Raw genomic sequence first — 17,553 nt, forward strand, 5'->3', positions numbered from 1 at the left:
CTCTGCAAGGAGGAGGCAAGACAGGGATCCAAAACATACCTTTACCTAAAGGACACAGGCAATCATAGGAAAGACATGGCTGTGGCTGCTTCATCAGCCATTTCCATAACCAGTGGCACTTACCAAGTGCCGTCCTCAGCAGAGCCTGGACTATCCGTGGCATCCTGAGGACAAGCAGGGAATTGGGTGGCAGGTCTTCCAGGTGATGGGAGGAAGGGGTGCACACAAATTTGTTCAGTGGATGTACCTCGGTTCATTCCCTGAGCACCCAGCATGCCCCAGGCCAGTGTTGAGGTTCCAAGACCCTCCTAGGATTTGCAGTCTAGGTGGGGGTGGGGCAGACAATAAACAAGTAAACAAGTAAATTGATAGGTCAATACCTTCACATATTGGTAAGTGCTATGAAGAAATTACAATAGGACAGTACAACCAACTTGGAAAACAGTTTGGCAATTTCTTAAAAAGCCAAATATACACCCGTCATATATGGTCCAGCCATTCCACTCCTAGATATTTACCCAAGTAGGTGTTCAATAACTATTCTCTGAATGAATGAATGAATGAATGAATGAACGAATCTATTCTGCATGTCAGATTCTTTGTTGAAGGTACAAAGATAAAACTTGGCCGAGACAGACAGGATTGGTCAGGGACATGAAAACTTTAAACTTGGGGCGGCAGGATGGCTCAGTTGGTTAGAGTGCGAGCTCTCAACAACAAGGTTGCCGGTTCAATTCCTCACATGGGATGGTGGGCTGCGCCCCCTGCAACTAAAGATTGAAAACGGCGACTGGACTTGGAGCTGAGCTGCACCCTCCACAACTAGACTGAAGAACAACGACTTGGAGCTGATGGGCCCTGAAGAAACATACTGTTCTCCAACATTCCCCAATAAAATTTATAAGAGAAAAATTTAAACTTGACTTACAAAAGTATGACCCCAAAGCCTTGTGGAATATGCTTTGTGGGGGTCCATTTGACCTTCCATAGTTACAACTGGGTCACGGCAGGAACTCTGACTCCTTTAAGAATAGTTTTACTTTCTTGTGTTCCCTCCCCACCCCAGCCAACTGGGTCTGTCCCCACTTCCCCAGCTGGTCAGGATGAATACAGCTCTCAACCACAAGGTTGCCGGTTCGACTCCTCGACTCCCACAAGGGATGGTGGGCTGTGCCCCCTGCAACTAACAACGGCAACTGGACCTGGAGCTGAGCTGCGCCCTCCACAACTAAGACTGAAAGGACAACAACTTGACTTGGAAAAAGACCTGGAAGTCCATGCTGTTCCCCAATAAAGTCCTGTTCCCCTTCCCCAATAAAATCTTTTTTAAAAAAATACCCACCACTTATTGAGGAATTACTCTTTTCTATGTACTCTACTGACAACAATAATTAACACTAATACACTAATAATTATTAATAAAAGTACAGCCAATCCTGACTAAGTGCTTACTGTCTGCCAGACACTGTCCTAAATGTTTTTCATGTATTAATAAATCCTAACAACGCTTTGGAGGAAGCCACTGTTATTATCCTCATTTTACAGATGAGAAAACTGAAGCACCGAGAGGCAAAGTGACTTACCCAAGTTCAACCAGTAAGTGGACAAAGCCAGGACTCAAACTCTGTTGCTCTGTTCTAGCGCAGTTCCCCTGTGCTTTAAATCCCCAAAAATCAAGCTAAATGAGCTGTACCCATTGGGCTGGTCTCTAAAGATCACCAGCTCTCAGTTACAATGGCAGATGCTATGCTGCTCTACCCCTGGGCTGGAGGGCTTTGTCTCTGAATGGGGCATTAAATTAGGTCAGTGGGTACTGCAGGTCCTGCAGTCTTTCCTTTGTGTTGGAGAGAGTATATGTCTTGATATGATCTCAGGACCCACCCAGGCAGTTTCGCAGGTTCCCACATGGTCTCTCCTGTCCTGGAGACACGAACAAGTTGTCAGACAGACCGTAGGGGACCCTCTAAATAAAGTTTTCTCTGGTCATGGGTGAAGGATGGGGTACAGGGGAGGATGGCGGTAGTGGGGATTTACATTCCTGTTGGGAGGTGGTCAACAGCCTTTGAGACGGCAGGTGAGACAGCTCTCTCTTTCCTCAATTTCTTCCATTCTTGGTTAAGAGGCAAACAGGTGTCTTGACAGACTCTTTCTTCACTGGTCTGCTTTTTTCTGGAAACAGGTGTGTCCTACAGGTTTTCTGCTGGTCTTCCAGATGGATTTTTCTACAGCTTTTAGTTTGTTCATTCAAGTGGCCCCTTGTGTGTTGATAACAACAATATTTTCTATGTACTGCTCATCGAGTAAGTGCCAGGCACTTTTCTAGGCACTTTCCTTTGACAAAAACTCTATCCTTGACCAAACTTTAGTTAGGCTCATGAGGCTTCTCCTCAAACTCGGCCTCAGCCTGGCCTCGGTGTGCAACCTGTTCTTGCTGGGCCTGCATAGCCCAGTTTTAGCAAGAATCCCCCTGCCCTGGATAACTGAACACCCTCCACATCTGATCAAGTTCCTCACCTGCCCTCCCTCACCTTTTGATGTCTACGTCCTTGGCCTGCCTTTAGCAAGAATCTTGTTAGGTTGGTTTAGCAAGAATCCCCCCAGCCTTTAGTGTCTCCTCTTAGTAATTTTCCATCTACTGAGCCCTCACTCTGCTGCTTCGCTATAAAACCCCACTTGTCCTTGCTGTTCATAGTTAAGCTTGATTTTTCTCCCCTCCTGCAACATCCCTATTGCAATAGTGTTGGGTGAAGTCTTCCCTACCATTTTAACAAATGTCAGAATAAATTTTTCTTTAACAAAATGGATTCGTTCATTTATCCTCACAAGGGTCCTCTGAGGTAGGTACCGTCAATGTCTCTAACACTGGAAGGTCGAGAGGAGAGAGGATTTCCTGAAGGATGAGATAGCAGCTGTTGCCACATCCTCACTTTGCACCTGGACATACCCCCAAGTTCTCCTGGCTGCAGGTGGTCCCGTCAGTCCACCTGCTGGGATATTAACCAGGCAAGATATTGCTCCCTTTGCGGCAAAAGTCCTGATGTTCTCCAGCCGCCCCCGGGAACTCCCTGAGCAACGTGTGGACGGAGCTGGGAGCCAGCGGGAAGCGGGTGCTGGCCGACGCCGTCCCCTGGCAAACGGGCAGTGGTCATGTGACCCGAGTCACGTGGCCGGGAGCTGAGCTGGGGTTAGAGCCCAGGCAGCAGGGCTGGCTGGTGCTGGCAAGTTTGCTTCCCGAGTTCCAAGACCCCGCGGCTGTCGCACAGGTGCCTTCCGCCTAGGTCGGGATGGAGCTGCCAGCCGTGAACCTGAAGGTGGCGACGGGCGGGGCGGGGGTGGCCACGCCGCAGGCGGGCGGGCGCGGGGCGGGTCTCCGGGAGTGTGGGGGCCGTTTGCGCTTTTAAAGTAGGATTTTGGAGGTGAGAAGGCCGGGAGTTTGGGAAAGAAAAGGCGTAAGGAGAAAGAAAAGATACAGACCCCTGGTGAGAAGGAGGCGGGCAGACAAACCAAGGCCGGGAGAGAGATCCAGGAAAAGGCCAGGAGGGAAAACCGAGGGAAAGGGCCGCCCCCTCCGGCAGTCGGATCCCTGCCACTGGGAGCACCCGGCCCTGGAGGATTGCTGTGGCCTACGCCACCAGAATTCCCCTGGGGAAAGAGGAAGGCGCGGGGGAGGGACTAAGACCCGGAGTGGGGCTTGGAGGCGGACACCTCCCCTCCACCTAGAGGGAGAGAGGGAGGGCGGAGGAGGGAGACGGAGAGAGGTGTTAGACCTTTCACCTGGCCTCCCATAACTTCAAGGTAGCCTCCTTTGTTTGCTAAATCCGGTTAAGAAAAGTAGATGTGCCCGGACTGGTGGTTTACAAAATGTATCAACCCTGCGTCCTTATTTCCCAAGAAACACGAACTCCAGTAGAAGTTGCTTAACGCCAGAAAACCACAACTTGGTGCACTTAGTAAAACACTGCAGGGCTTCCTGGGATGTCTTCATTTCCTGAGCGGCTCTCCTGAGCTCCTCAGGATGCCACTGGCGGAGGTTCATTTTCTCCCGCCACACCCCAGCCCGCTGTGCTTCTTGGCTGGGTTTGCGACAGAGGGGCTGTGGCCTTTTTAGCTTTGGTCAGGAGGGGGTGAACCTTCCGCCAAACCTGCCATTTTGGGTCTCGGTGCAGTCTCCTTTGAGACTGGATCCAGGAATGCCCTTTTACTCACTGGTGACAAAGCATTTAGCAGCCATGGTGTCCGGTACTAAAGGAACCCAAAAGATAGATGACTACAAAACAGCACATCATTCATATTTGGGTTATGAGACCTGCTCTGTGCTATGACTTCATACAGGCAGACTTCCAGTAATCACGCTCGCTGGGACCAACCTCCCTGAAGCTTCTAGTCAACAGCTGCGTGGAGAGATGTCTGGAGCAAGAGAATGGGCTTGGGTTGAAGGTTTATCTGGGAAGAAATTGCCATGAGGGAAACATCCATACTCACTCTGTTCCAGGCAGTGTGGGGTTAATGCCAACTGCCTTTTCTCTAGCGATTTGCCTAAAACAATGCTAAGAGAAAATCAGGTGAAGGACAAAGCTGCAGGAGTTGAGAAGGAAGAAAACTCTCATTCCTGGGGCATCTGTGGTGTGCCAGGTTATTTGTTTAATCACAACAGCCTTCCGGGAAAGCTGATATTGTCATCTTTTACGGATGAGCAAACCTTGGCTCAGATCAGATAAATAATTTGCCAAAGTCCCACAGGGATTAAGTGGCAGAGTCAGGATTTGAACCCACCAGGGTCAGACTTCAAAGCCAGCCTGAGACCTTGCCTGGTCACCAGTTAGGGCTGACTTCTGCCTTGATAGTTTATGTCCATCAGGGGGACTTAAGTCTGTTTGGGGCTTTTTTGCAGCAACTTATTGGCCTGACAGACCAAGCACTACCATGGGTGTGAGCTGTGCTGGCTTTCGGTGCCCAGAATGAAACTCTGGTCCTTCCCTTGATTTGGGAAAAAAGACCCTCTGTCTCTATATAGGTCTTCCGCTGTTACTAGTCAGAGACAAGTAAGTGTCAGGAGGCCCTGAGGGACCAGGGTTGCCAGGTAACATATAGGATATCCAGTTGAATTTGAATTTCAGATCAGCAATGAATAATTTTTTATCATACGTATATTCCAGGCAATATTTGGGACATACTAACAAATTATGCATTATCTGAAATTTGAAATGAAGTGTGCCGTATTGTTAAATCTGGCCTTCCTATGGAGGGTAGCTGTTGACCCCGGGTTCACAGGCACTTTCGTGGGTTGTTCCGAGATCAGGGCCCCGAGGGGGCTGGGGAAATGCAGCCCGTGGGCCTGCCCTCCCTCCCCACTCCCTTATTTCATACATTCTTTGGGAATTGGCCGAATGCCAGCTTGTGCCCAGCCAGAGTGGGCAGTGGTACCCGGTTAAAAGAAATAGCTGCTCTAGGCCCTTTGCACAAAAGGTAGTCCCTAGCTGAGCCCCATCCCTGAGGCAAGTCTTGAGCCAGAGGGATGACACTGTGACAAGCTTAGAAAGGACTAGACTTGGGTTCATGACGTCTTGTGGAAAGAGGCCCTTGTGGGAAGAGGGTGGGGGTGGGGCGGGTAGTGGAGCATTTGGGTTGAGAACTCAGGAAGCTGACTTCCTATGGTAAGGAGGACAGCTTCGTATCAAGGGCTGCTTACCTGGCAGGCACTGTGTTGAGTATTCACATACCTCTCCACTTCCCTGTACCACTAGATCCGCACAACCCTACGAAACAGGCATATTGTCCCTACTTTACGGAAGAGCAAGCTGCAGTTCTGAGAAGTCAAGTAACTTGCACAAGGTCACACAGCTTCTGCAGCATGGAGCCAGGATCAGCTATCTGGCTGCAGCGCTCATGCAGTTAACCACTGCCTGACTCCGCCTCCCCTCTAGGGCAGCCCTGATTTGTGTCCCTCAGCCCTAGCCACCCTCTGGGATCTCACCACCTCAGATAACAAGTCATGGAGTGTTTGCACGGGACTGGTAGGACTATATTTCATATGTCGACCTGTGTGTTGATCTGAGAGGTCAGCGCACCACCTGTGGGGAAATCCCCCCCCACCCCCACTCTCGCATCCCTCATGGGCTTCTGGTGGCAAAGTAGTCTAAGTCCACAGGACCCCTTGGTTTCCCCTTAGCCTTCCCTTCTCCAGGTTAAACGCCATTTCCATCCGCTTTTCCAAACCCTGACAGTATAACATGGATAGAGCACAGGCCTTGGGGCCAGACATTCAAGGCTGGGCTTTGCTACTTATTCACCGTGACTTTGAGCAGGTTTCTTAACCTGTCAGTATCAGTGTCCTCACTGTAAAAGAGGACAAAAATAAACCCTATCTTCTAGGGTGATAAGAGGAGGAGCTAGTGGTCCAGGAGGTGGTGTAGCTTTACATTTTTACTGGCATAAAACCTCAGACCAGATAGACCATCTGAGATCTGCACCTGGCCTCTCTTATTTGTCGGTGTTACAGTGTGGGCCAGTTTACCCTCTCACAGCCTCCGTTTCTTCATAAGTAAAGCGAGATTAAGACTCTCCCCCGTATACCGGTGGGTGCAAGGATGACAGGGGTCAAGTGTTCAAGGCAGTGTAGACACTGGCAGGCAGGGCTTCATCAGCAGCAGGAGTTGCTTTTGCTGTTCACGGTTATAGGATACCTGTCCTACATAGGTACTCATGGTTATGAAGCAGACACAGACATTGACTGTCCAGATGCCTGTGTCTCTGCAGTTGAGGCACCCCTAGGGGACATACAGGTGATAGGTATTGCCTCCATTTCACAGAGAAGGAACATAGGGCTCAGACACAGAGGGACATGGCTCCTAGACCACAACCAGGTCTCCTATGTCTAACCCAGCATCCTGCTACCCTGTGTTGCCTTGACTCACAAGCCCTCTCCTCCCTCGGTCTTCTGACACATTGGTCACCATCTGGAAGAGAGCCCAGCAGCCCCCCTGGACCATGCATTATATGAAGAGTCTAGTTCAGGTCTTTCTTTCCTCTTGTCCATCCAGGAAAGTGCTTGGGCCACCAGACACATTCTCAGGTCCCGCCCCCCTCCCTCCCCGCTTCTCTGTGGCGGTACCTGAGAAGCCCAGGTCTCCCATTGATTACTGGAAGTCTCCCCCAGAGCCAGCAGACAAGACGGTCCCTTTGTGCCGAGATGAGTCACTGTTCCCTCTTCCAGGACTCTGGGGAAGGGCAGTTCCTGTGGCCCAGTTTCTTGTTGGAGCTTTCCTGGACATTAGACATTTTTAGGCCTGGGTGGGTGTGTCCTCCCATTACAAAGATGGGGAACCTGAGGCAGAGGAGGCTGTCTTCAGTGGGTTTCTTTTCCCAGTGGCTTAAGAGAAGTGATCAGATAGTGCTAAGTTTCTTATATATGAGGACTGACAATTAAGTTTGTGAACTTACTGCAATGGTGTTGCTAACCTTTTTTGCTGTCAGAGGGATTATTCATTATGAATTTTTTTTTTTTTACAGTGCCTGGTTAAATTATTATTATTATTTTCCCCCTTCTTCCGCCTCCCCCGCTCCCACTTCGGTTCAAGCCTTTGTTTCTCAGTCTAGTTGTGTAGGACACAGCTCCCTGGCCCATGCTGGTATCATGAGCCTTGCGCTCCCCCCGGCTGAAGGCAGTTGGTCGCCTGTCGCCGGTTGTCCACTCACACAAGCTCACGGCAGCTCTCGCCGGCTGCCAGCCGCTCTCAGAGCCCACGGCCCCTCGTACTGACTGCCAGCCCCTCACGCTGGCTGCTGGCCACTCACGCTGGCCACCAGCCGCTCATGGCGGCACTCGGTAGCCTGTGGCGGTTCATGGCAGCTCATGCTGACCTCCAGCTGCTTATGGCAGCCCAGTTCCAGGAAGAGCCGTTGTTCACAATCTTAGCTGTAGAGGGCGCAGCTCACTGCCCATGTGGGATTCGAACCGGCAACCTCAGCGTTAGGAGCACGGCACTCCAACCACCTGAGCCACTGGGCCGGCCCGAATTTTTTTTTAAAGGCTTTTTTAAAAAAACAAACTTTTATTTATTTCAATGTGTTTTTCCAGGACCCATCAGCTCCAAGTCAAGTAGTTGTTTTAATCTAGTTGTGGAGGGTGCAGTTCACAGTGGCCCATGTGGGGATCGAACCGGCAATGCTAAGAGCACTGTGCTCTAACCAACCGAGCTAACTGGCTGCCCTCATTATGAATTTGTACCAACTAGACAAACAGTTAACCAAATTTATTATTTGGAAGTGCTGGAAAGGTTGCGTGAAAAAGTTAGACCACCTGAAATTTTGCCAGTATTTCATGGCTCTTGCATCACGACAATACACCAGCTCACACGGCACTGTCTGTGAGGGAGTTTTTAGCCAGTAAACAAATAACTGTATTGGAACACCCTCCCTACTCACCTGATCTGGCCCCCAATGACTTCTTTCTTTACCCAAGATAAAGGAAATATTGAAAGGAAGACACTTTGATGACATTCAGGACATCAAGGGTAATTCGATAACAGCTCTGATGGCCATTCCAGACAAAGAGTTCCAAAATTGTTTTGAAGGGTGGACTAGGCACTGGCATCGGTGCATAGCTTCCCAAGGGGAGTACTTCGAAGGTGACCGTAGTGATATCAGCAATGAGAGATGTAGCAGTTTTTCTAGGATAAGTTCAAGAACTTAATTGTCTGACCTCGTATTTATAAAACAAAAATGATGTCACACGGCAGAGACTGTATGTCTTTTGAGGACCTGCAATATTTCCAAGTTACACTCTTTTCTTCCCAGTTGACGGCATGTTTTTAAACTTTGTCCAGGTGCTCATTCGTCTTCCAGAACTTTCTGGCTCTAGGAAAAGTCTTTATCTCCCAGGTTATGTAGAGTGATTTCCCCACAGGCTTCCCTGCAGATCAGCGTCCCCTGTGGCTCAGCCTTTCATGTCACCCTCATAAAGCCGTGCTCTGCAGGGCCATTTGTTCAAGACCTATTATGTGCACAGTCTAGATGTCGTAACCAAAGCACTGGGAAATAAAGACCCTGAAAGAGAAGACAACGGTGGGAAGGATCAGGTGTTCTTTTCAGGAGGAAGACGGTGATGTGAGCTGCCTCACCAGTGCCTCTTTGCTCCATGTCTTCTCTTAGCCTCAAAGCTGGACACCAGGACGACTGTAGCTGCCCACTCAGCTTGGTCGTTGGCAGATCCCCTCCCCTCTGAGGGCAGGATTTCCTGTTAGAGAGGATTGTGGTTGGCTCTTAAGATAAAAATCAGAATTCTTCCCCATCAGTTTCTGGGGAGAATCAGAATTCTCCCCAGGCCCAGCCCAGCCCTGCCCTCCCCCAGCTTCCTGTCCCTCCTCCACTCTCTTATCTTCTACTCCAGTCACACTGGCTTCTTTTCAGTTTCCAGAATGTTCCGTGCTCCCTGCTGCCACACAGCAGGCGATGTCCCTTCGGTTTGAAATGCTCTGCTTTTCTCTCTGCCCCTATTTCACCTTCTGCTCACCACTTTCATCTTCGCTTACATATCATTCTCTCAGAGAAGCCTTCTAAGCAGCTCACTCCCCCACTGCCCCTGATGTAGAATGAGGTTCCTTTTTCTCGGCTGTAACTTTCCTTCAAAATGGTGTCTCACTGGCTCCCTCGTTCCTAAAGTGCCTACCGGATGAGCCAGTGTCTCCTGCTGGGGAGAACAGGGCAGTACCACATCTGCTCTACTCACCATTGAATCCCCAGGGTGGCTGCCAAGCTGGTTTCAGGAATGGTGGGTTACACTGTAAATGTTGAAGCAACGTGGGGCCATCTGATCGCTTCTCTTAAGCCTCTGGGAAAAGACACCCATGGAAGACTAAGCCTCCGCTGCTTCCGTTTCCCCATCTTTGTATTGGGGAGAACACATCCACCCAGGCCCAGAGAGCCTAATGGGCATGGCTGAATCCTGGCTGCGCTCCTGATCCGCTGTGTGACCTTAGGCAAGTCACTTACCCCTGAGCCTCAGTTTCCTCAACTATAAAATGGTACCTCAGAGGATCTGAAGAATTAAATGAGTTCATGTGCAGGTACCCGACACATAGGAAGAGCTCAGAGCTCAGGCACACACCAAGGTAGAGACGACCGTGAAGATTCCTTCTAGAGCTAGAAGATGCCTTCTGTGATGTACAGCCTGCCTTTTTCAGAGTCTCGGGACCTCCCTAAAGTTGGGAAGTCCTCACATCAGTCCTTACAGAATATTTTCCTAGTCTTCTGAGTTTTGGGGGGCTGGGGAGCCACAGCCCTTTCGGCTCACTCGCATTTGGCACCAGGGTGAAGGCGGGGTGTCCCAGGCTTCTGCTCCAGACTGCCTCCCCCCTACGTGTGGAAAATGCCCACATCTTTCGCGCGGCCTCCAGTGTGAAGGTCAGACGCACAGGTTCTGGAGTCGACTTAAATTCTAGCTTTTCCACTTGCCATCGGTGGCGTCTTGATCAACTTCATTTACTTCTGAGCCCAACTCTCTCATCTCTAAGGTGGGAAGGATAACAGGGTCTGTCCCAGAGGCTATTGGGAGGCCCAGAGAAGGTCGTGGAGGCGTTTGGTGCAGGGCCTGTCCCATAGCAGCTGTGCATTAATTAAACAGTAACGCTGCTTTTCCCTCCTCGGCCAGAGTTCTTTATTGCAGGGGGCAACTTCTCCTGCCCTTTCACGGGACCAGGAACCGGGGCCTTTCGCAGCAAACCCGTGCTGTGTCTGCCCTCTCTCTCTGGGCCTGGCATACTGCCCCTGCCCTAGGCTCTTGGCATGCCCCCTCCCAGCTTAACTCCTCCAAGGGCCCCTTGATGCTCCTGACTTGGGGCTCCTGGCCTCCCATCGTCTCGGTGCCCCCCCACCCCTCAGCCATTGCCACACCCTCCTCCTCCTCAAGGCTCTGGGTCCTGCCTCCTGCCTGCACTTCCATGCCCCGCCCCCAACACCTCACTCTCCCTCCCCTCTGCCTGGCTGATCCCCACTCATCCATTAGCACCCTCCTTCTTTGGAAGCTCTGGCTGATAGCTGCGCTGCCCTCCCCTCCCGGTAGCATCTGCTCCTTCCTTCTTTGTTTGCTCTCCAGTCAGGACCCTTTCGATTGCCAGGAGTAGAGACCAGTTCCAGACAAGGGGGCTGTTATTTTAAGGACTCCTGGGGCAGTTAAAAGGGTGGAGTATCATAGAAGCCTAGAAAGAAGCCAGAGGGATTTTTTTCCTAAACATGAATCAGGCCAAGTGATTTCCTTGCAGAAGAGCCTCCGGCGGCTTCCCTCAGTGCACTTAGGATGAGATCCACGCCCGTGACCGAGCCCACCGTGACCCAGCCCAGCGCCACCACCCCGGCCACTTCCCCTGAGGCCTCCTCTGATTCCAGAGCAGATTGCCAGGTTCCCCAAAGGAGCCTCCAGCCTTTGGAAGCAGGAAGGGGTGTGGGTGTCACCTGCCCCCAAGGTTATGGGGAGTAGTGACGTGGCAGCGTCCCCTGGCCTGTGATCGACCTCCTCCTCTACCCCTAATTCACTTGCCGTTGCTGATGTTTCTTTTCATCAGACCTTGGTGGAGCCCTCTTAGGTGCTAAGCAGGGGCCTCCTGTGTTTTCTGGCTTCCACACCTTCCCTACCTCCCACCCCCATGGTCGCATTCACAGATGTCTTCTTCCATCCCCTACCCCCATTTTGTGCCATAGATGATCCTCCTGGTTCACTGGCTGCTGACGACCTGGTGAGTGACTCCACCGTGTCTGGTTCTGTATCCACCTGGGATCTGGGTCCCTGTGTCTCCTGGGGTCTTGTCCACCTGCCTCCCAGCCGGGTCCATCACTGAGTAGCACCTTCGTCAACAGCATCGTTAGCAAGCTCCCCACGTCCCAAGCTCCGGGCATTTCCCAGAGGTCTGTGTCATCACTGCCTCCTAGGCGCTTTGAGCCCTCATCCTAGGGGAGGTGGCCAGCCCAGGGCAGTGCTGACAGCTCAGATCCTCCTCCAGATACTGCGCAAGCCTTCTGGGGCTTGGCGTGACTCTGCTTCCTCCCCGAGGCCTCTGCATCCGAGAGGCCTGAGGTGCTGCAGCCAGGGGGCCGGTCTCATATGCCAAGCTGCGTTCCCCGAGGCAGGTAGGGTGGACATCAGGTAGAGCTCTGTGTGTCTGTGATCTTAGTTGAGTCACTTAAACTCCCTGAGTTTCTCATCTTTAAAATAAGAGCGTCACTACCCCTCCCATTTATCTCGTAAGGTCATTGAAAGGTGAAAGCACGATTATAAAAATAACTGCTTATATGTGTGGAGGATTTCCAGGTGCCAGCCGCCGGGCTGAGCTCCTTGCCCTCTGTGGGTTAGCTCAGCAGCTCAGCAAGTAGACACACAATGAACCTGACACAGGGGTGAGGTCACTTGCTTAGGGGTGGACCCTCACTCATGTCACACCCCCTGCCCACAGACAGCAGACTCGGGATTCCGTGGACCCTGATCATGGCCTGGCTCTGGCATGTTCCAGCCAGGCCATCGCAAACGACTCCACCTCTTGGGGCCTTGGTTTCCTTCTGTAAAATGGGTACGAGGCCAGCACACTCCTCAGGAGCCGTGAGGGAGAAGCCTGGCCTGCTCACCCGACACTGCCCAGGGCCTGCCACAAAGGGCTGCTGGCTGGAGGATTGCAGGACTGACTCATCATTACTGTCTGTTTTATCTGTTGAGCCTCTGGGGAGATTTCTCTGCCAAACCACGAGCAGAAGCCTTGGAGTTCACGTTGTGCACTTTGTAGGCTTTGAAGAGCAGTGCACGTGTAAACGGTTGTGAATAATGTGCACAGTGATACTCATGGTTAATGGCCTTGGGAAGCGAAGTCAAATACAGATTTCCCAGTCACACTCCCCAGCTTCTCAGTCTGGGCTGGGGCCCCAGCACTTGCTTCCTTAAAACCCCAAAATGAGATTATTTAAAGACCATGGAGCCTAGTTATACTCTATCCTCAACTGCTTTGCACGTGTTTTCCGTGTGGTCTACATCAGTGAATGTCATTTAAGTTTATGAAGTGCATCACTGCATGCTGGGGCGATCTAGGCCCAGTGAAAATAGTAAGAGCGAACATGGCCTCTTGAGCCAGACTGCCAGGGTTCAAATCCTAGCTCTGCCACTTAGCAGCTGTGGGATCTTGGGCAAGTTCCTTGACCTCTCTGCCTCACCTGTAAAATGAGGAGCACAGTAGTGTCCCCCTCCCGGAGTTATGAACACAAATGCACAGAAATTAGTTAATTTAAAGCATTTAGAATTGTGCCAGATTCTAGGAAGGCCTCTGTGTTAACGATTATTTTCATTGGCTTGACAAGCAAACATATCAGTACCCTAAAAAATTAAATGGGGGGGGTGGGCATTGTGTTAGAAAGGGACGAGGTGGTACTTCAAATTGGGTCGTCAGGAAAGGAGTCTTGGAGTTAGTTAACATTTGAGCTGAGACTAAACTGACGAAAAGGGGCCAGGTGTTCAGGGTAGAGGGAACAGCACAAGCAGTGGCCTGGAGGGAAAGGAGGGTTGTGTCACGGTGACTCTCACAGGGCCCCTTAGGCCACGGGGAAGAGTCTGTTTTCTTCCAAGTGGGAGAGAAAACTGTTTGAGGATTTTCAGGAGTGACATCCCTGGACATTACTGGTTGCTATTTAGAGAAAGGCCTGGAGGGGGCAGGAGTGGAAGTCAGGAGACCAGTGGGGGAGGCTGCGGTGGTAAATCCAGCCAAAGACAGTTTGGACCTGGAGGGATCCGATTGGGAAGCAGAGCCAATGGGATTTCCTGACATTTCTGGGGCACAGCGGGGGAGGAGAACAAGTACCCCGTGGCCTGGAAGACTTTGGCCTCTTCTCAGAGGGGACCCTGAGACCCTGCTGTGCAAGGGAGGTGACCTGTGGGACGGGGTGGGCAGCTGTGGGGCAGACACCACCTGACCTGACTCAGGCGCATCTTCCCACAGGGGCTGCCTCGTGTTCTTGGGCCCCTATGCCTGGGCCAACTTCACCATCCTGGCCTTGGGGGTGTGGGCCGTTGCTCAGCGGGACTCCATCGACGCCATAAGCATGGTGAGCTGCGAAGCAGCACGGGAACGGGCTTCAGGGTGCTCCATGGCCCCTGTTCTGTCTTCCCCTCAGCCATCCCAGTCTTCTCTCTTTTCCTTGTGTCCTCATTTTCCATTTCCTACAGCCTTGCAGATAAGCCCACCCAACCTGCCAGCCCACGTGTGTTTTCACTGGCCTGGCCTGCCTCTCTACTTGCCTGGCTCGGAGCCCAGAGTCTGCTCATTGTCTTCCCCAAGAAAGGTGTGGGGTGGGGTCCCACCAGTGCCCCAGACTGGTCACTCGCCGAGGGGAGTGGGGCATGTACCCAGTAACCCCCCCTCTAGGGCCTTCTTTTTGGAGGGAGGGATGTGGCTGGGAGACCCGCAAAGAGGGAACTCCATGACTTTGTGAGGTCAAAGTGGACACAGCCCAGCTGCGCTCTGCCTTGGAGGAGCTTCCCGACACCCACTTAGCCCCAGGGGGCAGTGAGCGCTCCAGCACCAGCCTCTCAGCGTGACTGAGGCTGGGGGCCTCCAGGATGACAGAGAAGGGATTTCCTTGGTGGTGGAGGCAGGTTGGGTGAACTCTGGGGGACCTTCCATCTCAGGGGTCCTGGAACCAAGTTGTGTGCCTCGTCATGGTCTCAAGGGTGATAGGAGATGGGTGGGGGGCTCGACCTAGCCCCCGAATCCCTGCTCCAGCCCTGCCGACGTCAGGCATCTCCTCCGCAGGGTCCTGCTTGCTTGCTTGCTTCATCTGTTTTCCATCAACCCCTAAGGGCACAGTAGGGCACAAATGGAGCTTCCAGACTGGTATATGTGGAGGGGGAGTGATGGGGGCGTGAGGGGGCATCGCTGAGCTCGTAAACTCCAATGACGTGACGCGCCGGCCTGTCTTGCAGTTTCTGGGTGGCTTGGTGGCCACCATCTTCCTGGACATCATCCACATTAGCATCTTCTACCCACAGCACAACCTCACAGACACAGTGCACTTCGGCGCCGGCATGGCCATCCTCAACCTGCTCCTCAAGCCCTTCTCCTGCTGCCTCGTCTACCACATGTACCGGGAACGCGGGGGTGAACTCCAGCTCCGCGTTGGTAAGGAGCTGCCCTCCTGCCAGTTCCCGACTCCTCTCTCACCGGCCAGGGGACGGCACTGCCATCTCCCCAGGTCTCCTCTGTCTCCCCCTCTGACCCACGGCCCCCGCCCCAGTGAGCTGATCTTGCACCAGGTGACGAGGGCTCAAGGTGCAGGGAGGGGCTTGGCGTAGTGCTAAGCGCCAGGCTAGAAAGTGTGCTGGCTCCTGGGCTCTGCTGCAGGAGCTCCGTGGTCCCTGGGCTGTCCCAGCCTGGTGTGACCTTTCCCTGGCCTCAGGCTGTGAGCAGAGTTGGGTGCAGTGGCTAGGCCCCCCCTTTTTGAGCTCGGGCACAGAAGCAGCTGGGGGTGTGATGCAGTTCCACGGGCAGCTGTGGGCAGTCTGCATCCTGAGGCTTGAGGGTACCTGCAGGGCCACCTTCTCTCAGCTCCCACTGCCCCGGTCCCCAGAACCACTTCTGCCTTGTGGGGCCTGGGTGGCCAAGGGAGAGAGGGTGCGGGCATGGGCCAGGGAGCCTCAGCCAAAGACAGCACTGGACAGCAGGTGCTTCCCCTGCGGACCAGTCCTCTTGCCTTAGCCCCGCCACACGCCCTCTCTGAGCTAGCTGTACCTTCTCATGGTGGCCAAGCCATTATCCAGCTCTCTCCCACACACTTTCTCATTTCCTTTCTCTCTCTGAGAAATGGCCTCCTATCAACTTCACTGCTGAGAAGAGAGGCCCAGGTGGCCCATGACCCACCTGAGGGAGCAAATCAGCCAAGGGCAGGAGTGGCCTGGGGCCAACCTCAGCACTGCCCGGGCCTGCCCCGGAATGAGGGGGGGGCCAGTAACATTCCTGCCATTGGACAGATGGGGAAACTGAGGCCCAGAGCCCTTGGGACTTGTTCAGGATGACAGGACAGATGAGCAGAGGAGGGATGGGAGTGAGGAAGGCAGGTACTGAGCCCTCCCCCCTGCCTTGCACCCCTGGCTCCAGCTCTGCAGCCTCTGCAACTGTGCCAGGCCCTGGGGCCTTCTGGATATAATACCACGGTGTCCATTCTGCCTGGGAGAGGAGCTGGGGGGCGGGGGGGACATGGGCCCAGGGCTGGGCATTCGTCAGCCCAGATTCCTGAGCGCACGCTGCTTCTGGAAGTACCGGGCATAGTGGCCAAGAGCCCTGGCTTTGGGGTCATGCTGCCTCCATCTGAATCCTAGCCCTCAGCTTCAAGCTGTGTAATCTCAGGCAAGTCAGTTCGTCTCTGACACTCAGGTTCCTCATCCACAAAGTGGGGCTAATAATATCTCTGTAGGGTTACGGGAGGATGGCATGAACAACACGTGCTTACGGCTTGCTGACTGGGGCTACGGCCACCATCACTGTCCTGATGCCGGGATGCCCAGCGCTGGCCTGCCTGGTGGGGATGGAGTGGATCTTGGTTTGCACTTAGCGGGATGTCCTGCGCCCTCACCCATCATTTTTTCTTTCCCTCCATCTCCCCACCGCCTAGGTTTCTGTGGACCTTCACAGGAGCACAGCGCTTACCAGACAATTGACTCGCCAGAGGTGCCCTCAGACCCTTTTGCAAGCCCGGAGAGCAAGGGTCACACCCCCCAAGGATACTGAAACCAGCCGCACTGGGCCTGGCCCCAACCCAGGGCCCAGTTTGACAAACTGTGGGGGAGGTCCAGGCTGCATCCCCGTCCTTATGCCCTGGATGCCATCCTGGGGCTGCTCCTCACCTGCCTTTCCTGGACCTAACGTGGAATGTGCCCTCCCACTCCCCATCTCAGGTGTTGCCTGAATGCCCTGTGACCACACCTGTTCCAAGCTCCCCGAGGTCCCCCTCTCTTCCAGGTCTCCCACTGGTCCCAGGCTGGGAACCGTGGTCTCTTTCCTTACCTCCACCCCTAGCTCCTCCGTGCAGGCCCCAGGTCAAGCCCTGTGGCCTTCCGGTTGTGCTCAGCCCCGGGATTATTGGGTTAAGGTCCTTTGGCTTCTCACTGCCTGGTCACTTGGTGCCTCGGGACCCCAGGACTGGAGGCAGAGGTATCTGTAGCACCCGAGACTCACCACAGCTCCCAGCTGCCCTCTCGGACCCACGGTATTAAAGTTTGGGGAATTCTGCAGCTGGCTGTGTGTTGAGCCATGATTATTTTCCCAGCTGGGCTGGGTCCTGGACCTGCCATTCCCAGGAAGGTTCCCCTGCGACTCCGCAGGCTGCCAGGGCTCAGCTGCCTGGAGGAGGGAGGGGCTCATGACCCGTGGGGCCTTGGGGCCTGCCCTGCGCCCGGCTCTGGCCTAGCTGAGGCCCCAGCAGATAAGGGCATCTTCCGAGACGTCCGTTCCTCTGAATCAGGTGACTTAGGCGCTGACCTGAATCTGGCTCTGCCACTGATGGGCTGTGTGTCCTTGGGCAACAGCCTCT

General features: G+C 53.3%; 1 protein-coding gene across 3 annotated transcripts; it reads left to right on the top strand.

The window, feature by feature from the left end:
* Positions 1-3,155: 3,155 nt before the first annotated feature.
* Positions 3,156-17,248, top strand: AGTRAP (angiotensin II receptor associated protein). 3 transcript variants are annotated; one of them, XM_033115526.1, is made up of 5 exons: positions 3,156-3,311; positions 11,695-11,729; positions 13,968-14,073; positions 14,951-15,146; positions 16,636-17,248. In XM_033115526.1, exons 1-5 carry the CDS (start codon positions 3,285-3,287, stop codon positions 16,749-16,751), a joined length of 480 nt encoding a protein of 159 aa, XP_032971417.1. In that variant the 5' UTR covers positions 3,156-3,284; the 3' UTR covers positions 16,752-17,248. The 3 variants fall into 3 exon arrangements, with proteins under 3 accessions (XP_032971417.1, XP_032971419.1, XP_032971418.1); XM_033115528.1 differs by having other exon boundaries at positions 15,017-15,146; XM_033115527.1 differs by lacking the exons at positions 3,156-3,311; positions 11,695-11,729 and adding an exon at positions 11,994-12,120.
* Positions 17,249-17,553: the final 305 nt, after the last annotated feature.

This window comes from Rhinolophus ferrumequinum, chromosome 9, assembly GCF_004115265.2.
Source record: "Rhinolophus ferrumequinum isolate MPI-CBG mRhiFer1 chromosome 9, mRhiFer1_v1.p, whole genome shotgun sequence".
NCBI lineage: Eukaryota > Metazoa > Chordata > Mammalia > Chiroptera > Rhinolophidae > Rhinolophus > Rhinolophus ferrumequinum.

Coding starts and splice junctions, on each gene's coding strand:
- AGTRAP (XM_033115526.1), top strand. CDS start 3,285: ATGGAGCTGCCAGCCGTGAACCTGAAG. Junction 11,730..13,967: donor CACTGGCTGCTGACGACCTG/GTGAGTGACTCC, acceptor ATCTTCCCACAG/GGGCTGCCTCGTGTTCTTGG. Junction 15,147..16,635: donor TGAACTCCAGCTCCGCGTTG/GTAAGGAGCTGC, acceptor CCCACCGCCTAG/GTTTCTGTGGACCTTCACAG.